This window comes from Hipposideros armiger, unplaced genomic scaffold, assembly GCF_001890085.2.
Source record: "Hipposideros armiger isolate ML-2016 unplaced genomic scaffold, ASM189008v1 scaffold_793, whole genome shotgun sequence".
Classification (NCBI taxonomy): domain Eukaryota; kingdom Metazoa; phylum Chordata; class Mammalia; order Chiroptera; family Hipposideridae; genus Hipposideros; species Hipposideros armiger.
In genome coordinates this window covers 620,034-641,312 of record NW_017732143.1, presented here as the reverse complement: position 1 = coordinate 641,312, position 21,279 = coordinate 620,034, and the positions used below count along the sequence as shown (strand labels likewise).

Sequence of the window (21,279 nt, the reverse complement as noted above, 5' to 3'; positions counted from 1 at the left end):
TTTTTGTTCCCCCTCCCCTTGCTTTCCCCCTTTCTAAGCCACTTGCAGTCACCAATCTTGTTCATAGAAGGGCTTTAAATACGGAAGCAGCTGCACAGAGAATCACATGAGCGTTTCCAGTTTTCCACTGCACCTGGCTCCATGTGTGAAATTCTTCGGCTTGACCACTGCTCTGTGGCACTTTCTTTCTATAGCCTTGTCAAGGTGCTTTCCGTTTTTTTCAGTGCACTATTGATGTATTGGTTAGATATGGCAGCAGTCCAAGGAGATGTGGTAAATGCATGCATAAATCATCATAAGTGGAAAAACTGATTAATCACAGCTTAAGTAGCCAAAAAAGTCAAAGTGGACTTTAAAAAATACATGTTTTCATTTTGTTTATTATATAATTAGAGTAAAAGATAGGCTTTTTTGTCTAATTTAGAATACTGATAAAACATTTTTAGTTGTTTATTCTTAACCTTACAATATTATTGGGGGTACATCTAAGGAGATCTATTAAGTTGTAAGAAGGTTTTTTTTTTCAGGTATTGAATGCTTACAAATGCACATAATACTAGGATTAATTTTGAATTTAATAATTGTTCCTTCCTAAAAATATGTATCTATATTTAAGAGGAAAATTCTAATAAGTGATTCTGTTAATGTTACTTCTTATAATTTAACTGAAAATTGTCAAATTGCTCTTCTCATTAATTTTTCTTTCAGTTATAAGGGAACTTAGTTTCTAAATGTGTTTATTTCTTAACTAATTATTATGAGAACAATACATGATACATGGTCAAACTTTGACTATACATTAAAAAATAAAGTTATTTGATTTGTCACTTATTCAAAATAGCAGATAAATTATATCGTGAAATACAATAAGCCATTGCACAACTACTACAAACAAGAGAGTTCTTGACTTATAAATATAAATTTCCCTTTCGCAAGTCAAACAAGAATTTAACACTGGCAAATTAGCTTTTGGTTTTATAAATAAGGGGCATTTAGACCATTGTTCGCCAAAAGTTATTCAAGTTTCTGGTGAAAACCTGAGCTACAACTTGATAATGAGGAGAGATTTATAATTGGATAAATATACATAAAACAAAATATTAAGGTAAAATGGAGAAAAACTATAAGCATTTTGAAAGACTAGATAGGGAGAAAATTTTGATATATGTGTTTTGAATTTTCATGATTAAATTATGTTGATAAATAACTGCCTCCAAACCATATTTTCCTAATTATTATAGCAATTTTTGTGGTTATAATTAATAACTCAGTTTTCCATTTTTAAGTGGTCAGAGGATGAAATTTTCTCAAAAAAATGAAGTGTTGATTTTCTTTAAAATTAATTTATCCTGTCTTAAAAAATAAGCATTTTTTTATGCATGAGATAGAAATGTACACATGATTTTGTACTATTACATTCATCAGAAAGCAACAAAACTTGAATACACAACTTGAACACACAATTTGAAATCACAATTTGTTTTCAGTGATAATATCACAGCCTCTGACTATAGGAATAAGTTGCTTGCCAGTTAAAAAAGATGTATTTTAAAATTTGTCTAAATATATCTATGCATAACAGGCAGTCTATCACTTCAGCTGTCATGCCTTGTAGCACAGATTATTTCTGAAAAGTGGAGAAAATAAATAAGTAGGAGAAGAAATTATAAGTAAAATATATATGCTGAGATAGTTCTTAGAAGCTACCATAACTTCAACACTGAGGATTGGCCTGTATTTTTCTGCTTTACAAATCCCACAGGCTCTATAGGAGAAGCATTTGAACCAGGGAAAAAAAAGATCAAGTTAGATTTCTTTTTTCTTGGGCTTCAGTTTGAGCCCTTACAAAAATTCCAACAGCAATGTGAAAGATATGCATTTTAATATGTCACATGGATTGTAATACCTGTTATTTCTGTGCATCCTTCATCACAGCAAAACTTAAATATACCTCTGCTTGTTTGGCCATTAAAATAAAATATTTAATGGAGCTAGTGATAAATGAAAACAGACAAAATAATGTTAGTCTTTCAATGGCTCCCTCAGGTGAGGCCCAGTAATGGGAAAAATTTATTTGGATGTCAAACTATATATCTAAAAAACAAATGAAAAACCTCAATTTTCAGTGAATGTTTCCATTACTTATTTGAAATTTATTGATGTACTATCTGTGTTATTTTTAAAATGTTTCTATGATATTTTCCTCATAAGAAATGTGTACACTTGCTTTACCAGTAAAACTGGCAAAACACATTCATGCATAGTTTGTGTCACTTTATCTTTCATTCTAATTATATAAAGCTATGTGTTATTACTATGGGAATTTCACTTTAAAAGGATTAGTTCATAAATTTACTAAGAACATTATTTACAAATGTTTGTTTTTTTTCTTCTGTCAAGTAACATTCTTCTTCCAACAAAAAACTTTATCATATCCCTCCAGTTTTTTTGTTATGCACATGATATATTTTTTGTACAGGTTTTTGACTCATGAGAACTTTATTATATCACCTAGAGCAATTTTAAGTAGCTTCTAATAATTAAGAGAGGCAGAAAACCATACACTTCAAGAGGAGAAATTGGGCACAACTGAGTCTAAACTACCCATAAAAACAAGTTCTACTGAAAGTACATTCAAACATAACTAAACATTTGAATAATAATGTTCAGAGGCTACTTTATGGAATTTTGTGTGTGTAAGACTATCATTTTTATAATTATAGGAGTACTTGGGTACAGTTCCTCAAAAAGATGTGAAATATTGTTAATGGTCTCATGTGATATATTTAAAATGCTATTTCTCAGTCATATGAGGAAAAAATTGCATTAATTCCAAATTCTGCATTAGGTACCTATCTTTACCAAGATCCAGTAATACAGTTCCATCTTAATATTTGGGTTAATTCCATCCACTTCAAATTTAATATAACTTGAATTTATTTTTAAAATAAATAAGTGTTCATAATAGTTTTACTCAACGGTAGTTCCATCTATGAAAAAAGCCTTTCCCCCTCATACACACTATAAACAGGGAACATTTATAGTATAGTGTGTCAAAATACAAATCTCTTTGGTTTTATCAATAGTTTCTACCTACCTGATGTGTCAGTGTGTATCAGGGACATTCTTTTTCCTCTTCTCTTTTCCTTTCTACGTGTCTCAGGATAAAGAACTGAGCTTCCCTGGTGTCTTAAGGACACACTGACACATTTTACTTGCGGTTCTTAGTCTGGTTCCTTATCCTGGCTTCAGATCACGTTTCCTTTCCTCAACAGTTCACTGATCAGTAATTTATTTCCTGGCTTGTGCATGACAACTATCAATGGAATGTTATAATCGAAGTCAGACTTGGCATTATACATAGTTTAATTTAAAATAAAAAAGTCATTATAAAGTGAGATTAATATATGACAAGAAGCTTGGTGTTATTTCTTTAAACACAATTTACGTAATTAACTGTCTTTAACTCCAAAATGCTTGTGGATAATCTAGAGGGTGAGTAATTTTGAAAAATATTTTTATTTTATATACACAGATGTTAACATACAAAACAAATAAATCAGTGTGTGACAGGATACCATCAGGAATTTAAAAACTAAAAGTTGCTCAAGAGCTCAAATCACCCATGATATTAATAGAACAATCAAGTGTGTTCATTAAATAAATATTACTCTATCAGTTAAACCAACAAACAAAAATATCCCTAGTTTTCCAGATAAGGCAAGCATTCAAGTTTCTTATGTACGGACCACATATACTTTGGTCATTTCAAGTTGACTGTTTTAAGATATATTCAATAAATGTGTTACTGTGTTTAAAAAAAACATTAGAATGCATTTTTGGTTTATGTACTTGTTTTTCTGCATTAGTGCTAATTATCAAAATAAATATCAAATAGTATTTTATAATGTTCAAAATTGTTATGCTTTGCTTAAGGAACTAAACGAGCTTTCTTGAGCCATAATCAGATAATAGGTAACAGTCTTGTCAATCTATGGGGGACAATGAAACTTGAAGTTGTCATTTGAAATCTTGCTGTGGCAAGTCCTCAATGGGCTCTGTGACTTTAAGTGAAACAACGTAGAATAAACCAATTTTACATAGGCCAATTGACCTAAACAACAGTTAGGTTCCACGTCTCACCAACATTATAACAAAATGATAAAACAAGGTTATTCAAGGACCTGCTGTATTTTAGGATTACTAAGCAAACAGTTCTGAGTTGATTAGGACCAGTGTTTTCCAGTATAGAACAAGTAATAAGGCATTTGTCAATAGTATCTGCAGTTGACTCACATTGCACTTGGTTACCTTGGTTTCACTAATTACAGTAATTTGTTCTGGGTTTGTCTAAGGTGGGAAGTGATAAGTGGTTTGTAGTAATATGGACTACCAGAGTGCCTGTTGAGAAATACCTTTTGGGAAGTCATTTCCTAGGGACCTTGGCGGCTCGTAAAATCTTATCTCATTCTTGTTATGTACTGGTTTATCAATATGTATGCCAGTTTTCAGTTGAATTTCACTTTTTGTTTCATGTTCAGATTTCAAAATCTAAATATCAACTTTCGTGCTTCACATATTTCTTCCAATTTTGTCTCTAAGGAAAAAAATATATCAGACGATTTATCATCATTAGAGATTATGGATTATGAAAACTTTACACTGGGTTTTTACTGTTATAAACTTTGCCAGAGATTTTCAAAATTATTTATTCTTTTTCTACTCATCACTTATTTGAATAATTTAATAATTTAGAGCCAATATATTTCCTCAATTTCCTGAGTAGTTTAGAAAAATCTATTTCAGAGGCCTCTTGGCCAAAAGTCTTACCTTCTACAAAATAATACAGAGATTTGAGCTTCCTGTCAGGTTAAGACAGGACAAATGGTGAGGAGACCGTCCCCCATCACTCACTATGCTGCCTGTAATCCTTCACGCCCCAGCAGCTGCTCGCGTTGGTGAAGCCACACCTGTAGTTTCTCTTTTTCCTACTGACAGGGATGGATCTCTTCTCCAACTGCACTGAGGAGTGTAAAGCGCTGGGCCACTCAGATCGGTGCTGGATGCCTTCTTTTGTCCCCTCTGACGGACGCCAGGCTGCTGATTATCGCAGCAATCTGCACGTTCCCGGCATGGACTCTGTTCCAGACACCGAGGTGTTTGAAACGCCGGAAGCCCAGCCTGGGGCAGAGCGGTCCTTCTCCACCTTCGGCAAAGAGAAGGCCCTGCACAGCACTCTGGAGAGAAAGGAGCTGGATGGACTGCTGTCTAATACACGAGCGCCTTACAAACCACCATATTTGAGTAAGTATCACCTAAAAGGCTGTATCAAAGTGTTCCCTTTGAGGGAATCAAGTTCAATACTCCATTCTTCTTAGCAAAAATAGAGGTTGGGTTGCTTTCAGAAACAAGGATAGAAGTGACTCTTGGGTGCAGGCAGCGCTTTACTATGGGAAAAGGAATAAACTTCACAGGAAGACAGGTTTCTGTTAGGATACGGTTGTTGACAACAATCAAACCCAACTTTGATGTTGCTGAAAACATTTTTCAAATGCTCTTCGTAATTCCTTTGAATATTGCTCTCTTGCTTACTTGATTTTCCTGTTTTGAAGGGCTTAACTAAGGTGGAAAAATATCTCTCGACCCTTGAGAGATTTAATTTTCTTATCGATGCCAGCGTTATCGCCGAATCATTTTTTACCATAGTGACATTAAACACGTGAGGCTAAATTCAGAGATCAGTGTAGCCATCACTTTGACCATTCAACATGATTTAATAATATGTTGGTATGGATTCAAGTCTGACCCAAACCAGAGGAACTATGCGATGGAAGCATATCAATACAGCAATATTCTTCATTTATTTAAAATAATAGATTCTTCTAACATTGAGATATTGATAATTGCACTCAGGGCTTTCAATTTTGGGGCCATGTTCTTTAAGTGGATTATTTAATACAACCACTGTGAAAAATTAAAAAAAAAATGCTTTGAGGTACTGTAGTATATATTTCCTTTGGAGATCTTGGTAATAAAATGCTATCATTCCTTCTCTGCCTCATAGGAAACTTTTCCTTTTAGATAATGGATAAATACTAATGATAGTTCAATCTTTTGATAAAACCATATAAACAAATATTTGATGAGGTAGAACTCATAACAACTCAATCAAAAAATGGCTTTTATTGTGTCTAGCAAATCTATCGTACTTGATGTTTTCTTACTTTAATCTTCTAGTTCAAAAAAAGTTGTGGAACCATAAGCTAGAAACAAAAGATGAGATAGGCTGCAGATGTATCATTTCTTTTATGACTCATGAAATGGGAGGAAAACAGAAAAATAAAACCAAAAAACTTACAGGAAGGAAAAAGCAGAAGAACATATATTTTAGCCCTTATGAATGTAAGTGTGAAAGGGCATGGATTGAATGCACTGAGGATATGGCTACTACTCTGGACCTTGATAATAAGAATAGACAAGTGTCATATGATTAAAGAGTGAACCTGTCATTAGATACATACATTGTGATGGCAAAAGGGGTCAAATGTTATTTTATGAATGATTATGTTCAGTTTTTCAAATTATTTAGAAACGCCATCACCCTAACGTGACATAGCGTTTTACCATTTCAGGACCAAATAATTATGCCATCCTATGAATTTTTGTTACTCGTTTTGCTTTATTTTTTAAAGTTATAAAATACAAGGAGAGCACAGATACTTAAAGTATTGAAATATCTAACATAATAATGAAGATGTAATGTGTGTGCTAAATTCCTAAAGTTTAACTCACACGTCTACATACATTAGTGATTTAAAGTGGCCTAAAATCAAATTTTAATGAATGAGAACTATTATGCAGTATTTGCTACACAAATTGAATGCTGGATTTAAATTTTTATTTATTATCAAAAACCAAGTTGTTCCAGATTCTGAACAACATATTCTCACTTTAAAGTAAGAATGCACATTATAGAGATATATTATCAATGTTTTCAACACAAAAAGTCAAGGATCATATGATTCAGAGTAATTCAACTTTGTACATCTAAGTATATACAAATATTTACTATTAGCATATGTCAACTGGTAAATCTACATCAAATATAGTGAAGAAATCAATTCACCCTCTTTTGCTCTTAGTGAGTGGTGATCTTGGTGACATTCCACTTACATATAGAACTGAAATTTTAAACATCTACAAATGTCACTCTTTTTACTGAGTAGTTTTCCTTTTTAATTTTAAGAATCAGACAAATAATTTTATTAATAAAAATATTAATGCTGCATATATTTTAATGAACATTTGTCTAATTATTAAGAATCTAGTGTTTTCATTTAGAAACCTGCTTTCAACTATTAAGAAATACATTAGCAGTTATGTGTGTTGCTAGAAATCAAAGAATGCATCTATTATTTTATCAAGAAAATTGGATTTGTTTGATTATTATCCAGATAGGTATTAGGATAAATGAGATTTTAGTAACACTTTATTTTCTCTGTCTTAGCCAGCTCATACTGCTCAAAATTTAAGGTTTAGGATGAAGTGTGACCTGAATGAAAAATAAGCAGAACAATAGTTATTTTGTTTCTACTTACACTTGCCTTAGTTCTTCATATAATTTTAATCATGTCTGATATATTTTTTTAACTTCCAGTGTTTAGTGTCATCTTAGACTCACACAATTATCTTTAAAATTATTACATCATGGGTCTAATTTAATAGGCATAGTCAAGTTTATAGTTAATCTGTTAGTATAAACTGTAAACCAAAATTGTTCCTAACCTAATACAAATTCACATGGTGATAGTTGTTAATACTTGTATCATTTATCATCAGGAATATAAATATTCTCATCTTCTAAATTGAAGAGCACATCCCTTATGTAATTAAAGAAGCTAAAAATTGACACTAATTATTTGCTTTTAATCAGAATGTTTAAATAATTTGAGGTAGTAGTTTTTCTCTTGCTAAAAATCCATTTAGTTTTATAATGAACAGCCTGATGTTCAGAAAAGTAGCTGTATATTTGGTTATTTTTGTAAAGCTCTAAAAAGCCTAAGGAGGCCACCACTGTCATTTATAATATGACAGGGACATAGTGATATGCTTAATAATACAAACGAGATCATTTTCTCTACCCAAGAACTTTCCATTTCTATATCTCTGATTGCTAAAGTTGAAATAAAAAATTGCAAGAAACCAACTTTTACACAAAAGTACATGTATGAACATGTTAAAAAATGTACTTTGTTTTGTTTTTTTTTACTTTTTTTCACTAGAAATGTTTTTTTTTAAATTTTTTTATTGTTAGTTTCAGGTGTACAGAACAATGCAATAGTTACCCTTTTCACCCTCACAAAGTAACAACCCCCCTCCCCCCATCCACTGCCCTCCAAAATGTACTTTGTTTTAAAAAAATGCCTAAATGGAGTCATTTCCTTTTTTAAAGAAAAAAATCCATGAAGTGTATACATGATACATTTAATGAAATGGAACTTCTTTTTTTAATCAGGAGTAATTTTGAAAAACATCTATTAATACTTGCCTCGTTAGTCATGAGCACTTTGTGAGCACTTTGTGTGCTTTTTCTTATTTTTGTTATCATGTTGTCATTTGCTCGTACTCTGATAAGTACCAGAGGAACACACTGAAAAATTGAGAAAATAAATTTAAACATGTAGAATACAGTAATGTATTCAAAACAGTGTTTAGATTTATCTTAAAATGTTAATGGCTTTTAGCTTAACTTCACCTTTCATTTTTATTAGATTAATAAAAATGTACTAAAATATTACTTTAACTTACACAAAAATGTAATCATGATTTTCAGTACTTGCTAAAATGAAACAAGAAAAGATGCTCTCTGGAGTTTAAAAATAAGATTACATTTTTATCCTGAAGAATGGGAGAATGTTTTAGAATTATCGACATCTTATTTAAAATAATTTAGTCTTTCAAATGATACAATAAGTTATACATAAAAAAAAACAGAAGATCTCGGCAAATAAGGAGCAAAAAATAATTTAAGTTCAAGAATATAATTGATAAAAGTTATATTATTAATATAATTTAGAAAAATCCAGTTAAAACAATATCTTTAATATTATGTTCATAATCATTCTCGCTTATGATTTTGGCTTCACATTTTGAACATTATCTCATGAGATTTTCTTCAGCAAACAAGCATGTCTTTCAGTCCAAACTGGCCTAAGCAATACAGAACTAAAGTTACACGTAATTTATTTGGAAACTTGTTGGTTTCTTGTCAATAAACATAGTTATTCCCTAAGAATTGAAGACTATCATCAGATAAATCACCAAAGAAATTTCATCTAAAATATATTTGTGAAAATATTTCATTTAAGCTATACAATAATCAATTATATTAAATAAAGTTAAATAAGCTACATTGACAACATGATATTTTAAGTCCTAAATCCATGAAATTTCTAGAACCATAGGACTGTAGGGAATCACCTATTGAAAACTGTCGTGGTCCATCCTGCCTTCAGATCATACAACATTTTGACTAGTCCATGTATTCCAAAAAAATCTCTCTAGCTGTTTCCTGACCTAACCTTCTTTTAGCCTACTTCTGAGCATTTTTGAAAATTCAACCCTACTCATCCATGTCATAACATAAGAAAACATGCCAGAACTTCAAAACATTGCATTTATTGCTGACATTTTACCTAGACTATTTTTTTTTTAAAGTAAACCTGATTTGGGGGAAATTCTTTTGGGTATTTATATTAATTCTATGGAGCACTTCAAAATTTTAGTTGATTGAAATTGTAGAGCATGTCTTGTTTAGTCACATCTCTTCTAATCCCTTCTTTATCTCAGTCTGCCTTCTGTAAGTTTTCATAATTTACTGAACTCAACAGTGTGATAAGAGCATATGTAGAATTCACAATACAATGACTTTTCTTATTGATACACATTATCCTCATATTTATATACCCCATATAGCTGTTTCTCTGAGATTTGTATATCCTTCTAATACCATACGTAGCATCACTTTATCGAATATGAATACCCACTAATAAGTATTTGTATACATGGCATTTTTAACATTTCTGTCTCATAGGTCCATGCATCACTGAATGAATGGGCCTCTTTTTTCACATTTTTTTTTCTTTTTTAGTAGATTTGTTAATACCTCTTCACCCTTTTCACCAAGTTGTGCTACTTTCTTATTACCTGTTTCTAAAGGTTTTGTTCTTTCACCCTTCTTTATAAGAATGTATCTAGATTTGTAAACTTAACTAATTTTCTCATTTTTTTTAGTTCATCTCTTTGTGACAAATCTCTGGTCTTTGAACCATACCAATCTTTCTATTTTTCCATTAAATTTCTTTTCTCAGGAATTAATAATTCATCTCATAATCAAAATAGTTTACTCTCCTCAGTTTTGTGAGCAGGAAACACATGAAAACTCAAGAACAGGAAAAAGAAAAAAAAACCAACCCAGTTTATATTCTCTATAGATCTGTAGAATTTAATGTTTACTGAATTTTGTGATACTTTACTTCTTTTTAAAGGTAATCTACTCATAATTCATATAATTGCTCCAATTAATGAATGCAAGAGCTGATTGGAATCTTCCTATAATGCTAGATAAATGAGATATAATAAAGTTATCTCATTTATTATTCTTTAGTTGTTGGGTAATGGTTTACCTCAACTAATTTATTTAAAATGAAAGCTATTAAAATCCTTCTGAGGTGAAGATATGAAACAGAGCAGCTCACACATCTGGCGATTTCTGTAGGCAATTTATTTTTTACTTATTCACATATAAGTGCTACTTTGTGACATTACATGTCATTTAAAATTTGTGCCTTTGTGTGCTTTGGAACTAGTAGTATCCAATACCTTCTTGGCATATTTAGATTCATTACCCAGCTACGCATATCATAAATGCTAAATAAGAATATTTTGAAAACTGAATGAATGGATCCATGAGTGTTTTTAAAATACTCAATTGTTTTTAATACTGTAATAATACTTTCATTTACACATACACCTGCACAAAGTTTCTGATATGTCTAGGCAAACTTTCCGTTTTTCGTTCCAATTAAAAAATTGTTTTAAATTAAGTGCATTTCTCTCTAGCTAATACGTACAATTTTTATGAGGGGAAGTAGCTTTTGAACTCATTCAAAATATTGAAATCCACCTAACCAAGGTGTTTTGTAAAATATGATGTTTTTCAATACATTGAGATTTTAAGCTTTTTTTTATTTATTCTAAGAAAGCATTTCATATTCTAAGGAGGAGTTAAATTTGCTTTGTGCTTCTTGACTCTCTTAGAATTTAACTATTCCCCTTTCTTACCAGGTCTGTGAGACAATCTTTCTTTTATTTACTAGGAGCTGGCATTCTTTAGCCTCCATTTTTTTTACTTTTTTAGCTAAGAGGTATATACTTTCCTCTGGTTTAGTCACTTTTTTTCTTATCTAATTCCCATGTAGGAGCTATTTTTTGCATGTTATTAGTTACATTTTTCAGTACACAGATACATGGTTAAATAAAATACTGTACATTGTTAATAGCATATAGAGAAGACTTAATTGATAAAACTAACATATCTTTACTCATTAGTTTACACTCCTTAGTATGTGAGTCTTCATCTATTGTTTAAAGCAGTTTATTTCATGTATACTTTGCATTTCATTGAGTTAACATAATAATATTATTTATATACCTCGTTTTATATTACAGATCATTTTCACCCTCTTTCTTATTTTGTACATTGGAAGTAAATCCATATAAGCATTTTTTCCATGATGTGAGCTAACAAAGGAAGATCATCAATTAAAATATAAGTAGAATTATTCAATGAAAAGGAATATCTACTTGGAATTTTTCCTGTGTCATCATACCGAAGATTTATGGGTCTAAATTTAAATGCATTCAGTTATAAAGATATTGTAAATAGCCTGGAATATAAAAATTTAATTGCTTATACATATCATTAAATATTATTTAATACTCAATGCGCCAGGCTTTTTTTTTGGTGAGTCTGTGTCTTTGAAATTCTTTTAATAGGAATTTGATAGTGTCATTGAGATAGTGTAGCTCGGAAACTGTTTTGGACCGTGAAGTCCAAGATTGAATAATGCTACTGAATCAAGACTAAGCTCAGCATGACATGAGTCAATTTAATGTTTCCCAAAGTATAATAAAAACTACGGCAGTTTTATATGGAGATCCAACCAGAGCCCCTAATTATTGCATTCGTGATCTAGTCATCTACACCAGTTTAAGTGGGGAGAATATAGGAGATTTGTAAAAATATATCCTCGAAGTGTAATTACATATAAAACGACATGGGTAAAAAAAATATAAGCTAGAAATTGTGCAGATAAAAAGCAGGGTTTATTCTGATTGTATAATTAATGTATCATATGACATTATGTTTACACATTATGCCTAGGTACATAACTACATGCTTTCTCCTAGAGATATATTTCTCTTAACTCTAAGAATTGAAAAGCTCATATGTGAACTTCATTTCAATGCATTTCTATAATCTGTACAATAAACTTACCTGATTTATCAATAATAGCTTTTAAGTCATTGAGTTCAAGAAGTGAATATAAACATATTTTCTGTGTCCTATTTTCATGATTCTGTTGTATGGAAACATTTGCACATATATACTTCGTGTAGAGAAGTATTCTATTTTAAACTTAATTTAGTTTTTAATTATATTGATTAATTACCAGAGAAAGAACCGTGATGATATTTAACACAAGAGTAAGTTTATTAAACTAATAGCTACTTCATTATCAGAAGCTAGTAACACGACAATGTGGTGCGTGTTGACAAACAGATAAGTAATTCAATCAATTTGAGTCTGTTCCTTTATTTTTTAAGGTACTGGCTGTACTATTTGAGGACCAGTTCACAATGCATAGGTAGCAAAATTAACCATGGACACTATAGAGGAAGTAGATGTCTGGTTCCAGTGTCTATGTGTTATGAGGAAGACATAATTTGTACTATTTATAAAAATGTTTTGATCACTAGGGCTTTTATTTTTCTTTTATTGTTGGCATTAGTCAGACTCTTACACTACATCCCAATATTATAGGTGATATTGTTGGGTATTTAATTGTATTTTTACACATACTAGATTTTATTTAATTAAAGTTTATTGGAGTGACAACATACTAGAAATTTGACATTAGTTTATCATCAAGTGTTTTACGGCTAATGTATAAACCAATAAGTATGGATCAGCTGAAAATTGGATAATTACTACTTTATGCCCTAAAAAGCATATTTGTAGATGATTTTTGTCAAAATTTTCAATTACATGTCTTAAAAAAAGGAAAAAGACTTGAACATAGAGGTAATACATAAATAAAATCAATAGCAGATATATTTCCTGGATTAAATTTTGAATTTCCCTGTTTAAAGAATTAGCCTGGGTAGAAGGGTTCTCATATCTAACTAGACATATCATTGGGTTTGTCTCAAAGTGTAACACATAATAGAAATAAATTATTGAGTTCACAATGGCAGCTGGAGACAAATTATATATAATAAGCTGTTTTGATGATGTACACCTAATGATGTATATAAGATAAAATATTTCACATGTAGGTTTAATTGAAATGGTGGTAGGAATAGATATGAGGTTAATGTTATAGTTTGACAGTTGCTATCATTTTATTCTTAGAAAATGTATAGAAAACCTAGAGTCCCACCTGCAAAATTAGTATAAAATTCTTGTACATTTTTTTCACCATTAATAAACCTGATACCAGAACTAATCCTGTTGCTAGTCATGAATAGTGTGGTTTTAAGGTTTCTTTGCCATACAATTACTCATCAGATGATTACACTGAGGTCATGAAATCTAGATGTTTTGATAAACATATCTTGGTCTTGACTTATCTCCATCTTTGTGATAAGAACAATGGCAATAGAGAATGATGTAGGCTACACAGAGCTCTACTAAATTATATTTTTAAACATTTAAAAAATAATGGATAATTTCAAGTACATAGAAAAATGGAGCGTACTAAAGTCTCCATTTTCTCTAGCTTAAACAGTGATCAATTCTTGGCCAAATTTGTTTCATCTAAACGCTAACACAACTGTCCCTTTCCTGAGATTTTAAAATAAATCCAGAGATCCTACTGTTTAATCCGTTAATATTTCAGCAAATGTTTATTAGAGATAAAGTTTATTTTAGCATAACCACAATAACAACATTCCTCCTAATTTTTTTCTCTCATTGTTAGTTGTAGTCACATTTCCATAATTTTCTCATAATTATTACTTATAATAAGTTCATGTGTTTATTTTAATGTGATGATTAAAGTAAGGTTCATAGATAGCAACTCATTTTTACTTTTTATTTAAAGAATAATATGCATGTAGAAAAGTACAAAAATCATTGATACATAATTCAATAAATTTTCACAAAATGAGAACATCTGAATAATCAGTGGTCAAAACATTAACTACGTACTGGGTCCAGTCGTCAAAACATTACTAGTATCTCATTAAGTCCGATATTATGTCCCCTTCCCGTTACTACCCCCCAAAGGGTCACCACTCTCCTGCCCCCTAACCAAAACTAATTTTTCTGAGTTTAAAATTTATGTAATTTGAACAAATAAAATAGTATATTTGAGTTTCACTAAAATTTATTAGCCAGTTATTCTTTCTGATAATATAGGGAAGACAATCGGCAGAGCCCTTATATACTTATATAGGCATAAAATGCTAAAAAGACAATTTAGTGGGACTGCCTTCTCCTTGGATATGATTTCTCTTAGTATCTTTAGAGTTCTCCTCATATCTAGTCTTTTAAAAATGCTTGATACTTTATACCTTTCTATTGTTTGAAACATAATCTCCTGTTACTGGTGTTTTCTAGAAACAGATATTTCAATGTTAACTTGAATGTCAGATTATAACAAAAGGGTAGAAAATGTAAATGTCTGTATTTCATATTTCTTAAAGCTAGATTAGAGGATTGTGGCAAGTTGGAGACTATGATGCTTAGAAAAGACCCTGAATAAAGTAAAGAGATCAGCATTTTGGAAAATAGTTTATCTGAAAAGAGTTTAAAAGGATTGAGGGACCATGAATTGAGAAGCAAAGTGGTGAGGTGACATAACATATATTAAGTGTTTAAACAAATACTACACAGAGAGTGATCAGTTTATCTGTCTTTATTGAGAACAAAAAGGAAAATTGATCTATATTGCATTCTGAGAGATATAAATTACACATTGTAAAAAACATCCTGACCCTGACATTGGTATTTGCTCCGATATGGAAACACTAGTTTTACAGACTACAGACCTATGCATATGGCTTCTATGTGGAGGAATAGAACAGTCTAGCCCTCTGATGTGTTTCCCAAAGAACACTCTTCCCAAACTGAAGCTGATAAAGGAGTGAAGATGATGATAGTTAATTTTACTGGAGGGTGAAAAAAAGGCAATTAGGAAAGCCTTGCTTTTTATCTATTTCCTTCCCTTCCTATTTCTATGTGGATGACTTCTTTCTTTCTTTGGAATTTTGAAAAGAAATAAAAATTGGTGTCTTAAACCCATTCTCCCCTCACACTTGAAGGTTTAAGACTTCATGTGTATAATATTTATGAAATGAGACATGATTATTTTGTTTGTCAAATATTGAATCTTCTCTTTACTGTTGGCTTATTTCTCTTATAATAAGAATTTGATATCATAATATCTTCTGCTGAATTTTAAGGAAAACCCTTGTTTTCTCAGTTACTGTGAAATGGCTTATAATTAAATAAAATGTAGCAGCCATTATTAATGATTCAAAGTCAAGTTGCACTCTCTTCTTAAACCTAATACTAATACATGCTTTCTTAATTATTTTGGAAGATACAGCAAGCAGTTTATATATGATCATTATGTTTTGGCTGATATTTTAGAGAGTAAATTAAAATGTCGTATTAGCTTGGTAATACGGAAGCATGAATTAATCACATTTTAAAAATACAATGAAATGGGAAAATCATTAGCTAAAGATTAATGCTAAATTGAATAATAATAGTATTAGCTACTACTGAGTGCCCATTTTGTAGGCATGAGATGATGAAATAAGAGAAAATAAAGGCATCAGTTTCATCAATACGCAACCAGTGTTACAAGGTGATAGTTAATCTCATCAATCAAGGATCATGAAATATGTCCTATGAATCTCAGGCTATAGTAAATACTTTTAGGATTAGATATATTAATATTTTTTATTATATAAATGTACTTAATTTTATATAGATGAAGGGATTGTTTTGTATTAGACTATGTAGAAATGCCTTTTGTTGATAGATTGGAGTGAATGTAACTCCTTTGAATTTGAATTAAGCTAAGGATTTGGGAAACCTATATTTTCAAATTACATTTAATTTGTATTATGGAATGGTGTAAAGATAATTCTTTCTCAAATTGTAACAAAATATTATCTCAATTGAAATCCCTGGGAAGGTAATTTTTTTTTTTGAAATGCAGGCTTAATTAGAATTGTTTTTTAGGAAATACCTGACATTGAATAATTTAATTTCATCTCTAACACGTACACGTGAGCCCGAGTTCTGGAAAATAATCCTTGAGAACTTAAATTGTGTGCTTTGTTGGAATTCTTCCCAGAAATTACATTTTCATGATGCCTATAAAAAGTGTGCTACAATAATATATCTAATATGGGGAATGTTACCTCCCTTTTAAATTAAACATATAATGCAGTTTACAAAGGGCATATGGTATTGCTTTAAGGTTAATTTTAAATTTTTGCCCTCAATCATTAAAGTTTTTCACATCGCAATAACTATCTAATCTCAGAGGGATGTCTATATATATTCTATTCCTTATAGTACTATATTTATTAAAAAGTAGTGACATGACAGTTTAGAGCTGTAGAAAAGTTTTCAACCAGCTGCTTTCAGAAGTCCTCCCAAGCTGCTGACAAAAACAGCGTGATCCACATTCAAGGATGCTTTTTATTGAGCTCCTACTACGTTCCAGGCACATTCAGTGTTTTTTTTTTTTGTTTTTGCCCCAGAACTAAATTATAGAAATGTTCTCAAGGCCTGCTACCTAGGTACATGATTATGGCTCATGAACTCATCACAAGCTAAGGTGAAAAGAGATCAATATCTTAATTTACAATATAAATGTAATAACTGAATCAACTTAAATACTCCTGAGTGATATCCACGGGAAAGGTAGAAATACTGTGAGAACTCTGCTTGAGAATATAAAGGGCATGAGATGAGCTTCCTTATTAGTGATGACACAGAGCCTCATGCATCCTCATTTAACGTAAGGATATTGTTCCTCCTGCACAGACCAAACTTCTCAGATCAGGTCATCTGAGTGTCACCTGCCCTAGGCCGCCTTAGAAACATGCAAAAGCATTTTAATTATTGGTATACTCCTGCCTCTAAACTCATGCAAGCCACCAGTCCTATTTCGAGGTAGGTTTTTGTTTGTTTAATTATTTATTTGTTTTCAGTTACAGTTGACATTCAATATTATTTTATGTTAGTTTCAGGTGTACAGCATAGAGGTTAGACATTTATATAATTCATGCAGTGATCCCCTGATTAGTCTAGAACCCACTGGCATTCTACATAATCATTGCAACATTATTGACTATATTCTCTATGTTGTACTTTAGATCCCTGAGTCAAAAAAAAATGAATAAGCTAACCTGAGGCACATTACAGTACTAGTGAAAAGTTTCCAACTCCTTTTATGATGCATGTGAAGCCCAAACTGCCTGTTTAATTGGATTGGGGGGTCATTAGTAAATACCTGAAAAATGCTCTAGTCACCTATTTTCAGGATAGGTTTTCTAAGCATCTTTAATCATATCCATTTTGACTTTATGATAACTTGGAACTTTTAATTTCAGACGACAGCATTTTCTGATTTTGTTCTCAAAGTATGCATGTGCTGCCTTCGGACTTGTAGGCTATTGAAGAATTACAGGAGTCGGTGGGCTTTATAACTGTCCTCATGTCAGAGAAGTGATGTGAAGTGGGTAAGAGTTTTTATCACAGAGCCAGTCCTTCAGTGTTCAAATACTGATCCAGCCAGTTATTAGCTGTGTGACCACTATAATTTCTTTAACCTTCCTGTATCTCATTTTCCTCATCTGTGGCATACATCCCCAAAAGCTCATTGTGGAGATTAAATTATTTAACATATTTAAAGCAGTGAGTGCCTGGCCCAAAAGAAGTACTCATTAAGTGTACAGGACAATCATATATTCAGTTAAATTGGAACAATGACATCAGCCTGATACGGAGAAAATTAAAATTCTGGGCTTAAGTAGAACTATCATGCTCTTTTTTACTCCCAGAGAAAAATCAGATGCCAAATGTTCTTTTCACGGTATATCGCTGTTTTACATGTGCAGTATATATTTTTTCAAATAATACATATATTTTAAAAGTACGATATCACTATTTTCCTTTTTCACTGTGAAACCAATGGAACAGATAGACTACGACAGGTGTAGTGCCCAGCAAGCCTGTTTTGTTTTATGATGATGTTAGCCACAGCATGACTATCACTATTAAAATGTTATATTCTGATTATTTTATTTGTGCATTTACAATGAGTGAAGATACTTGATTATGGACAACAAACAGTAAAAATAATCTGACAAAAAATACACTTTTTTGAAAGAACAGTCTTTTACTCCAATAGAAGGAGCAGCATGTTATGTTTGATGACGGTAGAAAAATAAAGAATTTATATTCCTTCAGACTGAAATTTTTAAAAAGTGATACAAATGGCCATATCCAATTAGCCTTAATATGTATTTTGGCAATGGTACTAGTGTAAATTCTGGCCTTAGACACAATGTTGTTATTCCAAATTGTTCTGATATCCTCGTGTGAGAGACACAGATGCCCTAAAATCATCATGCAAGTAAATGAAAACAGTCTCTGAGTGTGGAAAATTGGGTCTTTTTTATAAGATATACCAAAGATATCTATGTCTGCCCGTATTTGAACACACAGAAGCTCAGCAATTTTCTTGCCTCTTTTTTCTTCACTAAACTTCTTTTATGTGATAAATCTGATTATCTCAGTCAGCTTATATTTATATTTTTATACGTTTGTCTTTCAAAATCAGATAAAACTCATAAATGATGTCTCAAGCCCTTGGAGACATCATTGCCCAGATTTTACATTCTATTAATGGTTTATTAATCCAGCTCTCTGTATCAATTCTCGTGATTTTTGATTCATTGTGATTTCTATCTTCTGCCTCCCACGTCAGTTTTGCACATATATCACTATTTTGCCTGAACAGCAAGAAACTTCACAACTAAATTCCAGTGCCCAAATGCATTTAAGCATCATATGTTCTTATTTATTTTTATGTTCATGTCTCCTATAAAAACAAAATTTTCTCATCTTTTATAAAATAGTTAAATTTCCCGTTATTAATGGTGCTGGTTCCCAACTACGGAAGAAATTATTTTTAAAACAGGTTTGTTATTTTATTTATATAACATATCTGTGAATAAAATTACAAGGTCAACTGTATTAAACATTTTCTCTCATCTTAAAATGCATTGCTTTTAAAACTGTCTCAATTACAGTTGACGTTCAATGTTATATCAGTTTCATGAGTACAGCATAATGATTAGATGTTAATATAACTTAGGAAGTGGCCCTCCCAATAAGGCTAGTGCCCACCTGATACCATGCATCATTATGAGAATATTGATTGGATTCCCTGTGCTCTACTTTACTGCACTGGTTTTCAATGTTGTTTTAAGTTTCTCATGTCATTAACAGAGGAACAAGATATTTACTTCATTAACATAAAATATATTTCATTATCTTTATGAGAGACCCCTTAGCGTGTGATCAGAGAAGGATTTCTAGAACTCTACTTTGGGGCCAACATCAGAGCACCATCTGTATGATTTTAACTGATAGAGAAAAAGGGCATTCTAGGATACAGCATTACATGAACAAAAGTGCAGAATTAGAGAGCAAATAAATATGGAGAAGTGAATATCCTAGGACGCCAAATCTATAAAACAAATCCAAGGTTAACACTGGAACTTAAGGTTTGGAAGTTACATTTTGGATAGGTTAAGACACGTTTTGAATACTAATACAAACAATGATAGTAGTTAACAATTATTAAGAACTTATTATGAGCCTGGCAGTACTCTAAGGATTTTTGAGATACTAATCCATTTAAATCTTACAATAATCAAATGAAATAGGTATTCTACTATCCATCATTTTACATATTCTTACTATCATCATTTTACATATTATAAAATTAAGGAAAAGAGATGTGCAGTAAGTTGCTCATGGTCTCAGAGTTAGTCAGAGAAAGCCAGGCTTTTTATTGGAGACCATCAGTTTTAGAGTTAGCGTCCATATCCAATTCACTACTGGAACCCCAGGCTTAAGAAATGGGAAACTGTTCAGAAGGGAGTTGGTAAGGCTTTGTTGTGTGGGGCTGTATTTTTGTTTCTGCTTTCCTAACAGAGTATTATTGCAGTTGTCAAGCTTTGTGGTAATAAGAGCCTTGTAGAGAATGAAAATGAAAGGATGACTACAGGAGACATTTTGAAAAAAATCTATAGTATCAGAATTCTAAATGTAGCAATAAAAGGTGAGGAAAGTAGTTGTCAAGGATGGTTCTCAAATCTTGAGACCGGATTATTAGGAGAATAGTGTATCCCCAATACTACTACCAATACTGCTGCTATTATGAATAATACTAAAATTCATATGCTGGGTGGCAGTCAGTTTTGATTGGAAAACAGATGTACCAAGTAGGAACACCATTTAAAGTGCATTTCAGTAGAGTGGAACAAGTAAGGTAAATTATGCCCAGTTTTTATAGCAAAGGTGTGGGATTTTTTACACTAATTAATTGTAAGATAGCATAAAAAGTAAGTGCTTTTTTTTAAAAAAAAGATTTTATTGGGGAATCGGTGAAGGGGAACAGCGTTGAGGAATCGGGGAAGGGGAACAGACAAGTTGCTGTCGTTTTGTTCTTCAGTCTAGTTGTGGAGGACGTCGCTTCACTGGCCCATGTTGGTATTATCATTGTGCTCTTCCCGGGTGAGGCAGTCCCTCGCCAGCCACTGGACTGCTGCTCACGGCGGCTCACGGCAGCTCACGAAAGCACATGCCCGCTGCCGGCCAGCCCCACTGCAGCCCATGCCGTCGCCGGTGACTCACAGCAGCCCAACTCCAGGTCGAGCTGTTGTTCACCATCTTAG

At 31.8% G+C, this 21,279-nt stretch overlaps 1 protein-coding gene across 1 annotated transcript in view; it reads left to right on the top strand.

The window, feature by feature from the left end:
- Positions 1 to 21,279, top strand: part of PCDH10 (protocadherin 10) — a 53,453-nt gene that overhangs the window by 8,650 nt on the left and 23,524 nt on the right. The window contains 1 exon segment of the mRNA XM_019628468.1: positions 4,999 to 5,304. Coding sequence (XP_019484013.1) covers positions 4,999 to 5,304 — 306 coding nt within the window.